This window comes from Mandrillus leucophaeus, unplaced genomic scaffold (assembly GCF_000951045.1).
Source record: "Mandrillus leucophaeus isolate KB7577 unplaced genomic scaffold, Mleu.le_1.0 Scaffold595, whole genome shotgun sequence".
Classification (NCBI taxonomy): domain Eukaryota; kingdom Metazoa; phylum Chordata; class Mammalia; order Primates; family Cercopithecidae; genus Mandrillus; species Mandrillus leucophaeus.
Genome location: NW_012106419.1, coordinates 725,574 through 742,745, shown reverse-complemented (window position 1 = coordinate 742,745; position 17,172 = coordinate 725,574). Strand labels below are relative to the sequence as shown.

Here is a 17,172-nt window from a genome sequence, read left to right as displayed (position 1 = left end):
AGGGACATGGATGAAGCTGGAAACTATCATTCTCAGCAAACTAACATGAGAACAGAAAACCAAACACTGCATTTTCTCACTCGTAAGTGGGAGTTGAACAATGAGAACACATGGACACAGGGAGGGGAGCATCACACACCAGGGCCTGTTGAGAGATGGGAGGCTAGGGGAGAGAGAGCATTAGGAGAAATACCTAATGCAGATGATGGGTTGATGGGTGCAGCAAACCACCATGGCATGTGTATATCTATGTAACAAACCTGCACTTTCTGCACATGTACTCCAGAACTTCAAGTATAATAAAAAAAAAAAAGAGCTTTATGTATTTATATTTCACAAAGAAAGTGAGATGTTGATCTACCTAGAATTGATTATTGTGTGTGGCGCAAAGTTGCATGTTTAATGTAGTTTTTCCAGTGGGATTCCTAATTCTTCAGCATCACTTTTTGAAGACCGCCTTTTCCCTACTGTTCTGCGGTGCCACCTTTTCACACATTAGATGTTTATATATGTGTTGGTCTGTTTATGGACTGTCTATTCTGTTACTTTGTTCTGACCAATCTTACACCAATGGCACACTGTTTCAATTAGAGCTTTATAGTAAATCTTGACATCTAGTAGAATGAGTTCTCCCACTTTGTATTTCTTCCTCAAAAGTTTCTTGGCTATAATTTGCTCTTTAAAATTTCATGTAAACTTTTGAGGAAGAAAACTTAAAGTTTAAAGTTTGTCAAGTAATACCAAAAGAAGCCTGTTGAAATATTGATTTGAGGATCATATTAAATTTATTAGTCATTTTGGGGAGTCTACAATATTGAGACTTTGAATCTGAGAACATGTCTCCCCACTGATTTGGTTTTCTTTAAAAATTTTGCACAACACTTATTATAATTTTCCTTATAGACATCTTACTCATACTTTGATAATCTTATTCCTAGATACTTGACATTTTAAAATGCCAGTGTAAATGAAATGGTACTATTTGCTATTTGTTGCTAGTGTATATATACAATTGATTTATGTATGTTAATTTGTACCCAGCTACCTTACTATACTCTTTTATTAATTCTTGTATGTTATGTTGGATATTTTATGTATACAATCTTATTATCTGTAAATTACATCTTTGGTACTTTTCTTCTTCTTGCACTTTTTTTCCTTTTCTTTACTATGCTGGCTAAGACTTCTGTTACAAAGTGGAAATGAGAAGAACAGACATCTTTGGTTTTTTTTTCTTTTGATCTCAAAGGGAAAGCGTTCCATGTTCACAATTAAGTATGATGCTTGATACTTTAAAACAATGAATATCCTTTCTCAGGGTGATGCAATTCCCTTTTTAAAAATTATTATACTTTAAGTTCTGGGGTACATGTGCAGAATGTGTAGGTTTGTTACATAGGTATACACGTGCCATGGTGGTTTGCTGCACCCATTAACCCGTCATCTACACTAGGTATTTCTCCTAATGCTATCCCTCCCCTAGCCCCCCTACCCCTCAATAGGCCCCAGTGTGTGATGTTCTCCTCCCTGTGTTCATGTGATCTCATTGTTCAACTCCCACTTACGAGTGAGAAAGTGCAGTGTTTGGTTTTCTGTTCTTGTGTTAGTTTGCTGAGAATGATGGTTTCCAGCTTCATCCATGTCCCTGCAAAGGACGTGAACTCATCCTTTTTTATGGCTGCATAGTATTCCATGTCGTATATGTGCCACATTTATTCCTTTCTATTCCAAATTTTCTAAGAATTTAAAATTATAAATGGAAATTAAATTTTATCAAATGACTTTTAGCATCAATTAAGAAGACTATGTGATTCTTTTCCTTTAATCTATTAATAAAAATATAACATATTTTCTGTTGTGGCATGTATTACTGTTATGGTTAGCAAAAAAAAAAAAAAAAAAGAAAAGAAAAGAAAGCTCTGCAAAGCACCTGTTATTATACCCAAAGGTATGTTAGGTTCAAGCTGGAGTGAGAGTATCCCTCCCAGATGTGTGGATATGGAGTGGTTTTGGAAAGTTTCCACATTCAGAAACTACAGAGGTTTCATCCACTAACCTAGGGAAATAGAATAACCTCAGGAATACTAAGATTCCTTTGAGGCATATGAAGCTTGATAACTTAAACAGCTTCATTTATGAATTATTTTCTAAATATACTCCAGAGCCATTTGTTCTTAGTTCTGTCTCAGCTTTGCTCCTGTCTCTCTTTCACAGTAGGCCTTCTCAAAAGCATACCTTCTCTAAGGCATAAATTTATGTGTGCATCTAACAAGTGAGGGTGTGTGTGTGTGTGTGTGTGTGTGTGTGTCGGGGGCGAGGGGACTCATCTTACCAGGCCACCTTAGACTAATGAAATTAGAAATTAGACTTTCTGGGGCTGGGACTCAGGCATTTAAAAAATCTCCCCAAAAATTGCAATATGCAGCCAAAGTTGAGAACCACTAATCTGTTCCTCCTTGAAACTGAAAATCGTGTATGTTTATGAAACAAAGCTCATAGAAGGAGAGACCTAGTTATTACAAAGACAAATAGACAATAAGATTCAGCACTACCCACAAGAGTCATGGCAAGATAAATAAAAGACAAAGACTGCCAAGTGAAGGAAGAAAAGAAAGCAAAAAGAGAAGGTACAATAATGATAGCAAATCTACTCACTCAATTTTCTCTGGAAGGTCAGTTCGGGTCATGCACACACAATTAACCAAAATAGTGACCGTAATAAATAAACTGAACCACCTGAAAAGCCTGTGTTAAGGAAAATCTGAGATCACCAAGTCTCTGTGATGTCATCTAGGATCATCTTGATGCTGAATAATTACATTTATAAATCTTAGCTAGTATTAGCTTTATGCTCTTGTCACATAATGACCACTAATATTTACTGAATGTGCCTAAGCTAGGCTGAGTACTTTGCCCATGTTACTTCTAATACAGCTAATCTACAGGTGGGTATTATTATCTACATTTTCAAGCTGAGAAGCAGGCTGACAGAAAATAAAAGTTAAATAACTTTTCTCAGGTCATGCAGCTAGTCAACCATGCTGCAGAGATGTGAACTCTTATCTGTCTGATAAACTCTGAGCAAGATAGAAGGAAACAGACCCCCTTTTTCAAAATGTCCTTCTGCCCCGAAGTCTTCATTTCACTACACAAAATGTTCTGAAATTTCATCTGGCAAATTTTTTTTTATTCTAAAAGACAAAGAGAAGATAGAAACTTGGAGATAAGTGAAGAGGTACAAACTTTCATGGGAATTAGTTTCATCAGATTGTTTGCATAACCTAGTTGAGATCAGTTCCACCAAGGAAATGGTCGTCCGGATAGGAACGGTGGAGGCAGGCACAGGGAAGTGAAATACTGGCTCCGGAAGAAAACCCCAAGTAGAATTAGGCTGGAGTGGAGAACTCTGAATAGCCAGAGTGGAAAATATTGACAGCTGACTATGGGCAAAGGGATCACCAGAAAGGGAGGGAGATATTGAAAGGAAGGTGGGTAAATGGGGTAAATAGAAGGGAAGAAATGTTGGTGGGGAGAATTTAAAGGTAAATTGTTCCCACTTGGACATTTTTCTTAGGAATAGCTGGGCTCCTAACAGTACTTCCTAAGGAAAAACAAAGCTTGAAGATAAGCTTGACCTACAGAGAGAGTACAACACTCATTTTTCAATTTGAGCGCAAGTATTTAAATGTATTTTCGTTTTCTGTAAATGCCTTGATGTGTCCGGTTTTAGTTACTTAGGAATACATCTATTTTGAAAAGAAAAATTCTGTTAATTAAACCACATTTTCCTGCTGACTTACAATTAAATTAGGAAGTATGCTCACAGGGGGGAAATGTTAATCCATGGATTAAACTAAAATCATGTCTCCAATTCTACAAACCTTTAAAAGTAATATATCTTATGTATAATATTAATTATGAAAACATTCATAGCAAATGTGATTAGAATTATATTTTTGGTGAAATATTAATAATAGGGCCCTGAGAATTCTAGTATCTTTTGGGGCTGGAGTTACCAAATTTATGAGATTTAAATGCAGACTTTTGTGAGGAAGAGACCCCCTCAACAGCTTTTCTGTTCAGTTGTGACTCTACCAAGCAATTATTTTACTCATCAAATCTCAAGATGAAGAGAATATTCACTGGTCACTTGGTTCTTTTAAGGGGATTTTATTTCTAATTAGCTGTTTTTTACTTATCCAGATGTAATTCAACCAGAATCCATATAGAGGAGTTTGTACGTTTGTGATTTCTCTTTATTTGTAATTTCCATGTAATTGTATATATTTTGAAAAAGCAATAACTACCCAAGCAGAGATGACACATTGAGAGAATAATTATCCTGATTACTTTCCATTAACTGCCTACTTCCTCACTGCAGATACTGCTCTATGCAGGATGCAGGCTGGACTTCTTAACTAGGTACATAGTCTTGGATAATTTACTTAATGCCTCTGTGTGTCAGTTTCATTATCTGTAGAATGGGGATGGTAATCTCTACTTTGAACTGATGATGGTGTTGACACTTAGGAAGTATTTAGCAAGTGGGAGACTGCTATTGTCATTAAATATCCTTCTGTAGAATCTGAAAATTCAAGATTCAGCTCAGAAAACGTAATTCTTGCTGGCTAGCCATAAAGACAAAAATGTAAAAAGAGAAAACGTAATGCAACTTCATCAACCGTGCAGCTTCATGTTGAGGGTGCAGCTAGATGACTGTGCCAAGGTTACTAGCTCAATGAGAACTGTCCAGAAATCCAACAATCTGCCTCAGAGTTAGGGAGCAGGGTAGAGCTCTTTTTTACTGATGCCTCCTAAGAAAAGGCTGGTTACCATTTGTCAGGCAACTGAGGCAGGTGTATTCTTGCACATCAATCTCCTGCAAGCCAAGGCTAAATTTGTCATAAGGAACTTCCAGTCCTTCCAATGATCAAGGATCTTAGGTCATTAGGATCTTTCCATTAGGACTACCCGGGAAGATCTTAGTTTCTTCTAGTTTCTTTTCTCTACTAGTTTGGCTTGCCTTGCAAAATCCCCTGAAGGCAGCTTCTGACACTACCTAAAACAATTCATATAGTAGACATTTGACCAATGTGTCTCTAATCATTACAGTCTTGTACGGCATGAAGCGCAGATTATTGACATTTTAAATCTGCTAGGAGTTTTTGAGTAACTTGTGATGTTAACAGTGCCCCATGACCAAAGAAGTCTCATTGAGACTGTGTGTGCGCTTCCCATCATGGTCTGCTTTCCTTGCCCTCTAGGAGGTGCTGCCCTTTTGCCATGGTTATGGCACAGAGTAACAACCCACGCCTATCTCATCTGCCCAAAGAAGGTTTGGGCCCTCTTACTGCCTGTTGTGTTGTGGGGAGAACGGACCACACACTGTGGTGAGAATGTGTCTGGGGACATCAGCAAACCTCCCCTCATAAAGAGGGCTTTTTTCAAATTGTGCATCCACAGGTGTGTCTAGATTAGTCTCAGGTGGATCCAAACCACCTGTGTGTTGCATGAACACTTCCTCTGTGTCTTGGGACTGCTTTGGGGTGTGGGACATATTAAAGGCACAGGCCATTTTTTCAATCGAATAACCTCATTGTCCTTTTGGGATTCAATTGGATAAGGGCTCTGTTGTTAACCTCTAAAGAAGGTACTGGACACGGTGGGCAAAGTCTGATTCTAACACGTGGAAGAGGCAATTGTGCAAAGGATATGAGTGGACAGACACTTTGATGGCCGTTCTTCTGATCAGGTTGAAAGGACTGAATAGCCACAGGGCCCGAGTGGCACTAAACCGGGAAATGGTCCTCCCTTTGTTCAGCACCATAAATGTCTAAAACAAAACAAAACAGAAAGTGGACCTCCAATGAGAAACAAGATTCCTTATACAACCATATTTTTAAACATGAGTGGCATTATCTCAGGCTCATGAGCAAGAAGGGCTCTCGGAACCACAGGTCAATGACAGCCAAATGGAGGTACGGAGAGGTAGAGAGGATCAAGGACTAAAAGCCATATCCTCACCCTCTCAGCAAGATCCTGGTCTCTGGGACTGACAGTGCACCAAGATGAGCCCACTGAGGGTGCTTCATGGACAGACAGCCGATCCTCAGGCTGGTAAGATGTATTATGCCCAGGGGAGGATTCTGGCAGCAAGATGGTGAAGTTCTGGTTGCATTTAATTTCTCTTCTGACTAGAGAACCATCCTTGTTTTGTAATGTTTCTTCTGTCTCCACCTCCTATGTCTTTGCCTCTTAAACCCTCTCCTGTCTTCTCCCTCTGAGCATTTAGGAGTATATGAACTCTTGGCATGGGAGAGGAGGAAGAAAGATATTCAGTGCCTTTTTATTTACTCTGCTAGCCATATTTGAGATGGCTGGTTCCTGTTCTCCTAAATCCCAAACATGCATTCACCATTTTTTGGTCCTATAGAACATCTCAAATACAACATAGGTGAGATAATCGTCATGAAGAAGCTCTTGTTTAGTGATTCTCAAACTTTTTGATTTCAGGGATTATTACTCTCAAACCTTATTGAGGACCCCAATAATTTTGTTTATGTTAATACCTTTTTGTTTATGCCATATATAGGTATATCATATTAGAAATTAATATATATATATATGCTTATACACACATACATACATATCATATGTGTGTATATATACCTCATATTAGAAATTTAAAACTCAGGAAATTTTAAAACACGGGAATATACAAGCACACATTCCAGTAGCTGTTAGAGTGATGACATCATCCCCCATCAATAGCCTCTATATTCACCAATGTATGATGATAAGAGAATGTGTGTGAAAAAGACAAATTACATCCAAGTATTGTTATAAAATAGTTTTGATTTTATAAACCCACTAAAAGAGTTTTGGGTACACCAGGGGTTCCAAGATCATAGTTGAGGACCACTGGCTTAAATCATCCTGCTTTCTGTCCTCATCCCCATACTCCTCCCCCAACCTCAAGATGTGTGCTCTCCACCTGCAAAGAGAGCCAGCTCATCTGGAGGCCCCAGGCCAGAGCTCATCCAAGGGAACAGCTAACTTTCCCTGAAAGCTCTGCAGCAGTTATCTGCTTTTGAAGATCTAGGTTTAGTTAGTTTCTATCATAAATGTCATAAAAATTCAAAGAGATCATCAAAGAAGTTAGATATGGTTTTTTTGTTGTTAACGGAATCTTTAGTAGACTACATCACCCAGGGTTCAGGAGGACTTCCTGGACTGGGTGGGACCACGACTTCCTCTCCAAGAGCTGAGACCAGACATTCCTACTGGTAGCTCTTACCCGGTGTGTGCTGTAGAAGGTGTCTAGATCCTCCAGGGGCTCCCCGATCAGTTCTGCTGGGAGCTCACCATAGAACTTGGGCAGCTGGTTGCAGGCTTTCAAGTTTAGCTGTGGCCGAGTCTTCTCTTCTTGGTCCTTCTGCTCCCTGTGCTTCTCTCTGGCTTTCTTTGCTGCCTGCTTGGCAGCAATTTGCTTCTCTATCTCCACCAGTGACTCCGGAGTAAAGCGACGAAAGTTGTTAGTTTCGAGGGATCCAATGGGGAATTCCATCTTCTCATTCTTCTTCAGGAAGTATTTATACTCTTATAAGAGTGGACATAACCACAGAGAGGTGACAGCTTGCCCACTGGTCCTGTCCCTCTCATCTGTCCCATTTTGATTGTCAGAACAGCCCCCCTCCCACCCTCATATCTGGCTTTTCCCTGAACTCACGCTTGGCTCCTCCCAAGAACCCATTCCCCTGCAATGCTCTCAGGGGAGGCTGTTTATTCCACCCTCCTCCAGGTGGCTATGTCTTTGCCCCCCATGTGCTTCTATGTCATTGCTTCTTCACCACTTTGTACCATCCTACCACTACCACCAGATTTAGCCATGCTGCCCTCTCTCCTCATTTCCAGGACCACTGAGCTCCAGGCACTCTTCCATATTCATCAAAGACTTTGGTTCATAATCTATTTTATCTTAAGTCTCATGCTACTTTCTTATCACAACCTTTTATTTATCGACATTGTCAACATTTCTCCCCCTGTTTGAATTCCATTTGGACCTCCAAGTTACTGGAGAGCTCCAGATAATTGGAGAATTTCACTGGAACCTCCAATTTCATTGGGACCTCCAGGTTCAGTCTATGGCTGAACACTTCTGTCCATATCAGATCTGTGGTCCACAATTTTAGCCACTCCTCACCCTTATCCTAAATCCCAAGCCTAAGTCAACCTAGAACCGTTCCCCTGAACTGCTGAGGGGTGATGGGGAAACTCAGTATTGCCTGGGAATCATATGGTATCCCTAGTCAGCAGTTTCTTCTAGTCTGAGGTTTCAAATACACTCTTTTTCTCACTATTCCCTGTCTTCTTTTGCAGTGAGCCAATGATCACATTTCCTAGTTCATGGAGAAAAACAGAACTCTGTCAGCTTCATGCCATCAAACCTCCAACTCACCTGCGTCTGCAGCCTTTTTTCCTCTGTCCCTTCTGTTACAACATGAGAGGTATCATCCCACATTCTAAGGACCACTCCTTTCCCTCTGCTTAAGGTCTTATCTCATAGCTACCTCATTTTTCTCTCTCTCCTTGTCTGTCAGCTCTTTCCTATCAGCATTTAAAGATGCTTAACTTTCCTTCAACTTTAAAAACTCTCCCTTGATGCAGGGCCCATCCAGGTCTTCCCTCCTCTCTCCTTCTGTTCTCTGCTGGCTTTTAAAAAAGGACTTACTTCTGCTCACTGTTTCTAGTCACTCTTCAGTCCTTGAAGCTTGGATTTTGCCCTCCTATCTCACTAAAATGCTTCCTTGCAGGGATACAAGAGATCACCTTGTGGCTAAAGTCAGGGGGCCCTTCTCAGTTCTTATCTCTTTTTTCTTTTTCTTTTTCTTTTATGAGAGAGGGTATCACTGTCACCCAGACTAGAGTGCAATGGTGTAACACCCAGACTAGAGTGCAATGGTGTAATCTCTGCTCACTGCAACCTCTGTCTCCTGGGCTCAAGCAATTCTCCCACCTCAGCCTCCCTACTAGCTGGGCTACAGGCACATGTCACCACACTCGACTGGTTTTGAAAAAAAATTTTGTAGAGACAATGTACCACTATATTGTTCAGGCCCATATCAGTTCTTATCTTGATGGACCTATTGGCTGTTTTGACAACTTCCTCCTTAAAATACTGTCTCTCTTTGGCTACCATGACACTCTCTTGGTTTTCCTAACTTTCTGTCTTCTTCTCAGTCTCTCCTTTCTCAGCTTCTCCCATACATGATTGTGAATATTGGCACTCTATCTTTTGTTTTCAGAATAATAACAATAGTAACAACTTCAACAGCACTAGCATTTACTGAGACTCCACTGTAGCTCAGACTCTGGATTAAGCAATTTTCATGCATTATTACATTAACTATCACTGTACCTGTGGAGTATTATATTTAATATATAAATAAGATACCAGAGCATCAAAAGTTAAATTTTCCAAGATCACATTACTAATGAGTGGCAGAATGGTACTTAAACTCACGTATGTTTGCCACAATCTCTTGGGAACATCTCATCATTCCCATGTCTTCACTTCTCATTTATATGCAGATGACTGAGTCTTAATCTGTAGCTCTCAGAAGTCCATGGGGCTCAGATCTTCATTTGACCTCTCCACTTGAGTGTCTCCTGAGCACCTCAAACTCAGCATGCCCCAAACTACTCATTGTTATCTCCTCACTTCTTTTGAATACATGCCTCTCCTCCATGTCCTTTTGCTGCCATTAGCCCCAGATAACCTGTTTCTGTGTCTGCCCACAACCTGGGTACCATAATTATGCCCTTTCTATTTCATTCCCACATACAATCAGACATCTAGTGCTGTTGCTTCTGCGTCCTTAGTATCTTCTCTTCATGTCTCTCTAACCTCTCCATCATACTGTTGGTCCAATCACTGCCATCCCAATGGCCTCATAGGTGTCATTTTGATTACCCTTTAGTCCTTTCTAACCTATTCACCAACAGTGGCCAGATGATATTTCCAAAATGCAAATCTGGTTATATGATATCTTTATTTAAAATCATTCTAAAACTCTCCATAGCACTCAAGATAACCCAAACTGTGTGCTGACCTCTCCAGCATGGTAGTTCCCAGCCACACTACTTTTATAAGTTTCTCCTTGAATTTGATGCTTTCTTTTTTATGTTAAGGCTTTTCCATATTCCACTTACTTTGCCTAAAATTATCTTTCCACTTTGTTTTGCCTGGTTAATCCTCTCTCATTCTTGTACTCTTGGCTTTGAGACAATTTCTTCCATTTCTGATCTATATGAAGTCTATGTTAGGATTCCTGTTTCATATTTCCATAACTCTCTGCTCTTTCTCTATAAACCTCTGATTTGTAATTTTTGTTTGCCTTTATATTGTTTCCACCAAATTATAAGCTCAGTGAGGGCTGGACTCACATCTATTTTGTTCAGCATAGATTTTCCAGAACCTAGTATAGTGTCTGGTACTTAGTAGATACAGAATAGATAGTTGTTGCGTGAATAGAGGTAATGACAAAGCATAATAGCTGAAAAACTAAAGAACATTTTGTTCAGAAAAATACAGCAAAAATCACAGATCCAATAATAGGAATATAAGGAACCAAAGAGATGATTGAGTCTATTGACATTTTAAAGCTCACACACCCCAAAGTCAAGCAGATGGTGGCAGAGGCACTGCTTAAATCAAATACCCCTATGATGGCTATCCTGCTTGCTCCCACCATACCTACAGGTGTCTCTTGAATCCAACACCCCTGTGATACAGACACTACTTATTGTCACCAGCCCTAGAGGCAGCTCTGGTACCCAATACCCATATGTGGGAGGCTCCGTTGGTTGTCACCAGTCCTTCCATGCATTGAAATCCTGGGAGGAGCTCTCACTGCTCTGACACCATTCCTCTTCCTTAATGTCCTCCATTACTTTCTTCTGAGAACTTTCCCTCACCTCCTTCCTCTCCTCCTGCCTATTTGTAGTTGATCTGTCTCTTAGGGAACTTTTCAAAGTCAACCTACATTACATAATTGAACATCTGTCTTCTATTTTCTTCTAACCTAGAAATTCTGTGCATTGTGTGCCCAAATTCTGATTAACATGGTGTATTTATGCAATGACCATTCAAACACTGTTGACTTCAGTGTCTTTAATTCTTCCCTTCTGAGAAACAAGGATTAAGTTAACTTTCTCTTCCTCATCTAGGGGAGAAGAGATACTTATAGTTTGGAACCAAATTTGAATCCCAGGACTCAGTTGTTTAGTAACAATGCAGGAGTTCTCTCAGTAACACTGGAATGCAATGTTGAGGATTGAGAACAGGACTAAGCCATAATTCCAGGTCCTGGAGCTGGGGCTTGAGGTCAAAGCAGACGCAGTCATGAGACTGACTTGATGCGAAACGTCCGTAGTTCTTCTGGGCTACCATAAATCCCTCTGACTAAGGATAAAGTTGTTTTCAACATTGGGGTGGGAATTTGTAGTGATGTGATGTGGGTATGAGGGACCAGTCCTTCTTTTAAGACTTTCCCATTAGAGGTGATAGCTCTGGACCTGGGATCTCTTGAATGAAGTGGTTCTCTATATTCCCATCTATTATCCAGTGTCTTTACATGACATCCTGAGAAAAATATTGGAGTGCAAATAGTTTATCTGAGAGCTATTTCTAGGAATGTCATAGAAGAGTGGAAAAGTAAGATAAGAAGAAGAAAGCAGAATTTTTATGAGCCATTTACTCTTATGGGCAAACTGGGCTCAGAATTGTTTCACTTAGGGGTAAGGATACTAGGGTTTTATCTACCGGTCCTGTCCCTTACTGGTTGAGGGTCGCCCTGGGATCTTAACTCTACAGAACTTACTTCAGTGGCCAGAGAAAGTCCTGGGCAGAGAGGGGCAGGAAGTCACATGTAGGAAGTGTCTGCTGATGACCTCTGGGCTAGATCCATGGGAAATGAGCAAGATGCAGATAGTGACTGCTATAGTCCTTGCAACCTTAATTGGGAATCTCTATTTTAGGGTCCAGTTGAATGCAGTGGGGAAGGCACATCCTTTGTGAGGTAGCAATATCAAATGTATGTGTTATAGAGTTAGTCTGGGCCCGATAATTCACTTCTTGAATTGGTAGTTGAGGAGGAGACAATCCAAGAAATCAAGAAATATCTATTCTAGTTTGGCTCCAAGCTCAGCCCTAGCTTTCAAATAGTCCGCATAAGTTTTTGCAGTTATATTCCCCTAAGTTTAATAGCTGTTCCTGCTAAGCGAGCCTCTCTATTTGGTGGGCATTCAGCTCTCCCAAGATGAACCAACAGTGATATTTGGTTCCCCTTGCCTCCTTTTTTTTTTTTTTTTTTTTTTTTTTTTTTTTTTTTTTTTAAGACAAGGTCTCACTCTGTTGTCCAGGCTGGAGTGCAGTGGCACGATCATAGCTCACTGCAGCCTTGACTTCCCAGGTTTGAGTGATCCTTCCACTTCAGCCTCCCAAGTAGCTGGGACTCCAGGTATGTGCCACCATGCCTGGCTACTTTGTGTATTTTTGACAGAGTTTTTCCCTGTTGCCCAGGCTGGTCTCGAACTCCTGGGCTCAAGCAATCTTCCCACCTCAGCTTCCCAAAGTGCTAGGATTACAGGCATGAGCCACTGTACCCAGCCCCTTTTGCCTTCTTAATATCAGGTGGGAGAGGTTCTTTCTCTATTGCCCTTCTCTAAAGCTCCATGTCTCCCGGAACCTGTAGGATCTTCGGGGGAAGGTTGAGTTTCCTGACACTAACCTGAGTGATGGCAGAACAGATTAGGTATAGGGCCAATACTTTCCTTTATGCAGTGGTGACCCTCTCTGCCCCAGATCCTGAGGGCCAGATCCAGGCCTACAGAAATTCCTTTCACAGGCAGTCCCCCATCACTCACATCGACTAATCAATTATAAGGGTATTGACTCAGAGCCTTCAGAGAGGACTGTCTAACCTTGCATTTTCCCCAATGTGTTCTGCGGAATTTGTAAATAAGAGTCCTATAGGGAAAACAATGTGGGTAAAATTTTCCCCTTTATAATGCATTTGTTGAAAAGTATAGAAGACACTAACATGTTTTATTGTTCTTTTTATTATGTAATGGTATGCTTTTAAGAAGTGACAGCCAATCTCGAACGTGGCAGGGAGATAGAGGAGAAGGCCCAGCTCCTTGAATACATGGATGTACTTGCTAATTGAGAATGTGCTTCTGCCTGACACTCTCCAGTTTGGCAGCATAATTGCAGTTTTTTATTCTAAATAAAACAAATTATTTAATTTCCCTAATTGGTTACTTTTCCTTCTCATATAAAGTTTTTCTTTAAAAAAATCATTTGATTAAGGTTTTGATAATTTCTTCAGGTGATTTATTCATGAAACCATGTTTGCTGTGTTATTTTACTTCAAGTATATCTTGCATCTCCTGAGGGCCAACTGATGACTTAACAGTGCATGATGATTTTAAAGTTGTTCGCTGGTCCTATAAGCTTGTGAAATCTTGTCCTAAGATATGTTCTCTAATGCTTCCAGAAAGGGTCTCTGGGATCCCTGGTCCATCATGGTCCAGGCAGTTCACTGACTTTCTAAGTTCTTTATGCATTACAATATTCTCAGAAAGCTCATCAGCCCTAGGGCTAGTCTGGAGGTAAACAGGATGGTTTGCCATCACAGATGGGTAAAGCAGTATCTATGTGGAATTTTTTGTTGCTTGCTTTAGGGAAGCTAGAACCAAAGCTCCTACAACAGGCATTGATCGTCTTAGTTCTCTGCAGTAACCACTAGTGTTGTGGAAAACAGCTCTTCCACCTTCTCTAGTACAGTGAACTTCACATGCCAGTCCGCAGTTTGGTGCTGAGCTAGCTGTATCCCCATCACAGCAGAGAAGTGGGCTAAGATGCAGATTCCTGGACTCCACCTGCAAAGATTCTCATTCAGTAAGTCTGAGGTGAGGCCCAGGGAGCCCAATTTTTAACAGACTCATAACTGAAGCTGCCAAAGGTGTTGTCGCTTTGAGAAGCACTGAAGTTCTTTGCAACTGTGAGATGAAACAGGACAAGGTTATAGAATCTGATGAAGCCACAATCTACTCCCATAGTCTTAGGGCCTGGATGAAAATCTTTCTGGATTTTGGAGGTAGGTCAGAAGCCAGTATTAGAGAGTTTTGGAAAAAGAGACCTAGCACCAAGTGGCAGGTATTCCTATTCGTTCTAGGAAACTCTGACTCCCCAGAGGTTTTGTTGGGGCAGTCCTTAGGACTTCCTTCTGTTGTCAGAATCAGGGCAACTCCTGGCCAGGAACTTCAGGAAACTTACACCCAGGGAATGAGAACAGAGTGGAATTTGGTTATTTCTGAGGATCAAGTTTATATAGATATTTACCCTGTTTTGGGGATTTCTAGGATACAAGAGGACCCACTGGGTCTCTTCTTCATGGGCCATAGTAGCATCTTGACTTGCATTTCTGAGATCTGATGAATGAGCAGTTTCTAAGAAGGAGACTAAATGTGATTGAACAGATAACAGGTGTTTCACATTTGCCATTTCGATGGTGATTAAAATAGCTGTGGTTGGTCTTTGATTAAGACCTATGGTTTGGGAGAGCTAGCTGACTCAGAGCTTCTTGGCAGAGGCTGGTGCGAATAAGGGTGACAATGAGGGTCTCCCTGAGATTACAGTGGGCAGGGAAGGAGAGAAGGTTCTTCCGACCAGATTTTGTAGATCTTATCAGGATGTTTCTCTGATTACACAGCAATCATAAATTCTCTATCTCCTGAGTGTTTACTAATTGAGTCTGATCACAGAAATGACTAAGCCTCATGAGGTGAACTACTCAAATCCTTGATCCACAGCAATATCAACAGCACCTCATTTATGTACAGTGAGTTTACAAAGTGCTTCTGCGTAATTATCCCTTTTCGTTTCCAGAGAAATCCTGTAGAGTAGGTCAAAGGTATTTTCTTAAGAGAAAACTAAGAACCAATGAGGGTCTGTGCTTACTGTGATATAAAGATGTTAATTGGACTGAACAAGCTTATCTCTGAGTCTTTTGATTCCAGACTCAGAGCTTTACCATCTCTGGGGCAGGTCTGGAATCCTACTGATTGGGGCACCATTGGAGAGTTCTGGGACTTGAGAGAGGCAGCAACTGATCTGAATGTGTTCAGATTTGGTGAGATTTCAAGGGGCCTCTGAGAACAGCCTTTTTTTCCTGTAACTCACTGAGGTCTTAAGAACCCAGTAGAGGACTTTCTCTACTAATGTAACATATGACTCTGTATAGCAGATATGATATGGATAAACAGGTAATTATAGTTTTTCCAGAACTTAATTAGTAAGCAAAATTGTAAGATTTTACCTGTGTAGGATTGTACCTTCTCATACTTCCCATGGTTGCTCTCATCTACTTATATACAACTACAGTTAACATTTTCATGTAGGTGACTCCAAACTCTTGACCTTTTCTTCTGAGTTCCAGTCACGCTAACCCACTGCCTTTGGACATATCCCCTTTAATGCTCCATAAACACCTCAAAATCATTGTCTTCCATGATCTCATCATCTTCCTCCACCAAAATCAAGCTTCTCTCCCCTCTGTGTTCCCTATCTCAATAAACTGCATAGCCATTTTTCCAAGATGGAAACTTAGGAGTCTTCCTTTATGCTTCCTCAAATCTTCCTCCCTTATGCCAGACACTTTTTTACATTCTGGGGATACAGCAGTACACAAACTATAGGTCCATAACCTTTGGGAGCTTAAATGTAGCTCTGAGCCTCAGTCGACTAATCTGGCCAGCTTCCCAGGCCCTTACTGTTCGAAGGAGAAAAAGGCTGAAGTTATGATGACAACCTAAGTAGTCCGTGGCCACATTTGAAACATTAAATTTATATCTCTAGCCCAAGTCTTTCACTTACATTCCAAATCCTTGTATTCAGCCATCTATTCATCACCACCCACCCAGATGTCTGACAGAAGTATAAAGTGAAATTATAATATTTTACTCCCAATATACTGTTTCCTTAGCCTTCTCCCATTTTAACACATTGTAACTTCATTATTCTGGTAACTTAGGTCCAAAGCCTTAAAACTTTTTAATTACCCATTATTTCTCTCTCTCAAATCTCATATCCGGTCTCAGAAAACTCTGATTCTGAAGTACAGCTGTCTAATTCTCATCACAGCCACTGCTAACCATGTAGTCCAAGCTACTATCACCCACTTCCATTGCTGCTGCCACAGTCCAATCCTCCATCAGCTCTTGATTGGACTGCGATTATATCTTCTTAACTTGTCTCACTGCTAGCATTCACCCAACCACTTGAAGACTATACTTTCTGTAGCAATCAGAATGGCACTTTTGAAATATACCCTATAGTGTGTTCCCATAAACTTCATCTCTGAACTCACTTCATATCATTCTCCTGCTTGTTCATTGGAACTGAGTCCCACAGACTTCCTGGCTGTTTCTTGAACACACCAAGCACAATATTGCCTGTGTTTTTCAACTTGTCCTTCTCTCTGCCCATATTCTCTTCATGTTTATAATTACATACCTCATTCAACTGTTACCTTACTAAAGAAGACTCCCCGACCATCCTTTCCCAAACAGCAGCCTCTGGCCACTTTGTATTCCTTTAGCTCTCTCTTCATTTTTCTTCATAACACTTTTTTCCACCAATAGTTTACATTCTTTTTCGTTATTTATCTCCTTCAGCTAGAATGTTTGCCCCATGAAAGAGTATAGATTTTGTCTATTTGCTTAACTGTTGAACCCCAAACACTGAGAATAATGTTTAGTACATTGTAGGTAATCAACAGATATTTGTTGAATAAATAAATAAATAAATATTCAAGAGATCTGGATGGGCATGTATCAGATATTTATAAAAAGAGCCTTTCACCTGACACCAAAATTGAGTTTAGGGAACACAGGGAAGAGGAAGCACCTGTAGCTGAACTGCGAGTCCAGTGTGGATAGAAACTGACCATATTCCATGTTACTGAAAAGATAAGTATCTTATGTTCAATAACGACTAACTAAAATCCATCAAGATCTGGATAAAAGTTATTCTCCAAAATGAGAGAGGAACAATAAAGGCTGAAACCAGGAGGGTTGTGGGGGCGGAATGGCATTGAATATTACAAA

General features: G+C 40.4%; 1 protein-coding gene across 3 annotated transcripts in view; it reads right to left on the bottom strand.

Moving 5' to 3' along the window:
• Positions 1–7,567, bottom strand: part of SCN10A (sodium channel, voltage gated, type X alpha subunit) — a 97,368-nt gene extending 89,801 nt beyond the window's left edge. For all 3 annotated transcript variants that reach the window (XM_011999480.1, XM_011999481.1, XM_011999482.1), the window contains exons 1-3: positions 7,298–7,567; positions 5,706–5,833; positions 2,656–2,736 (exon numbers count right to left, since the gene is read on the bottom strand). In XM_011999480.1, the coding sequence (XP_011854870.1) occupies positions 2,656–2,736; positions 5,706–5,833; positions 7,298–7,567 (479 nt within the window). The remainder of the gene's footprint in view (positions 1–2,655; positions 2,737–5,705; positions 5,834–7,297) is intronic.
• Between the last annotated feature and the right edge of the window lie 9,605 nt (positions 7,568–17,172).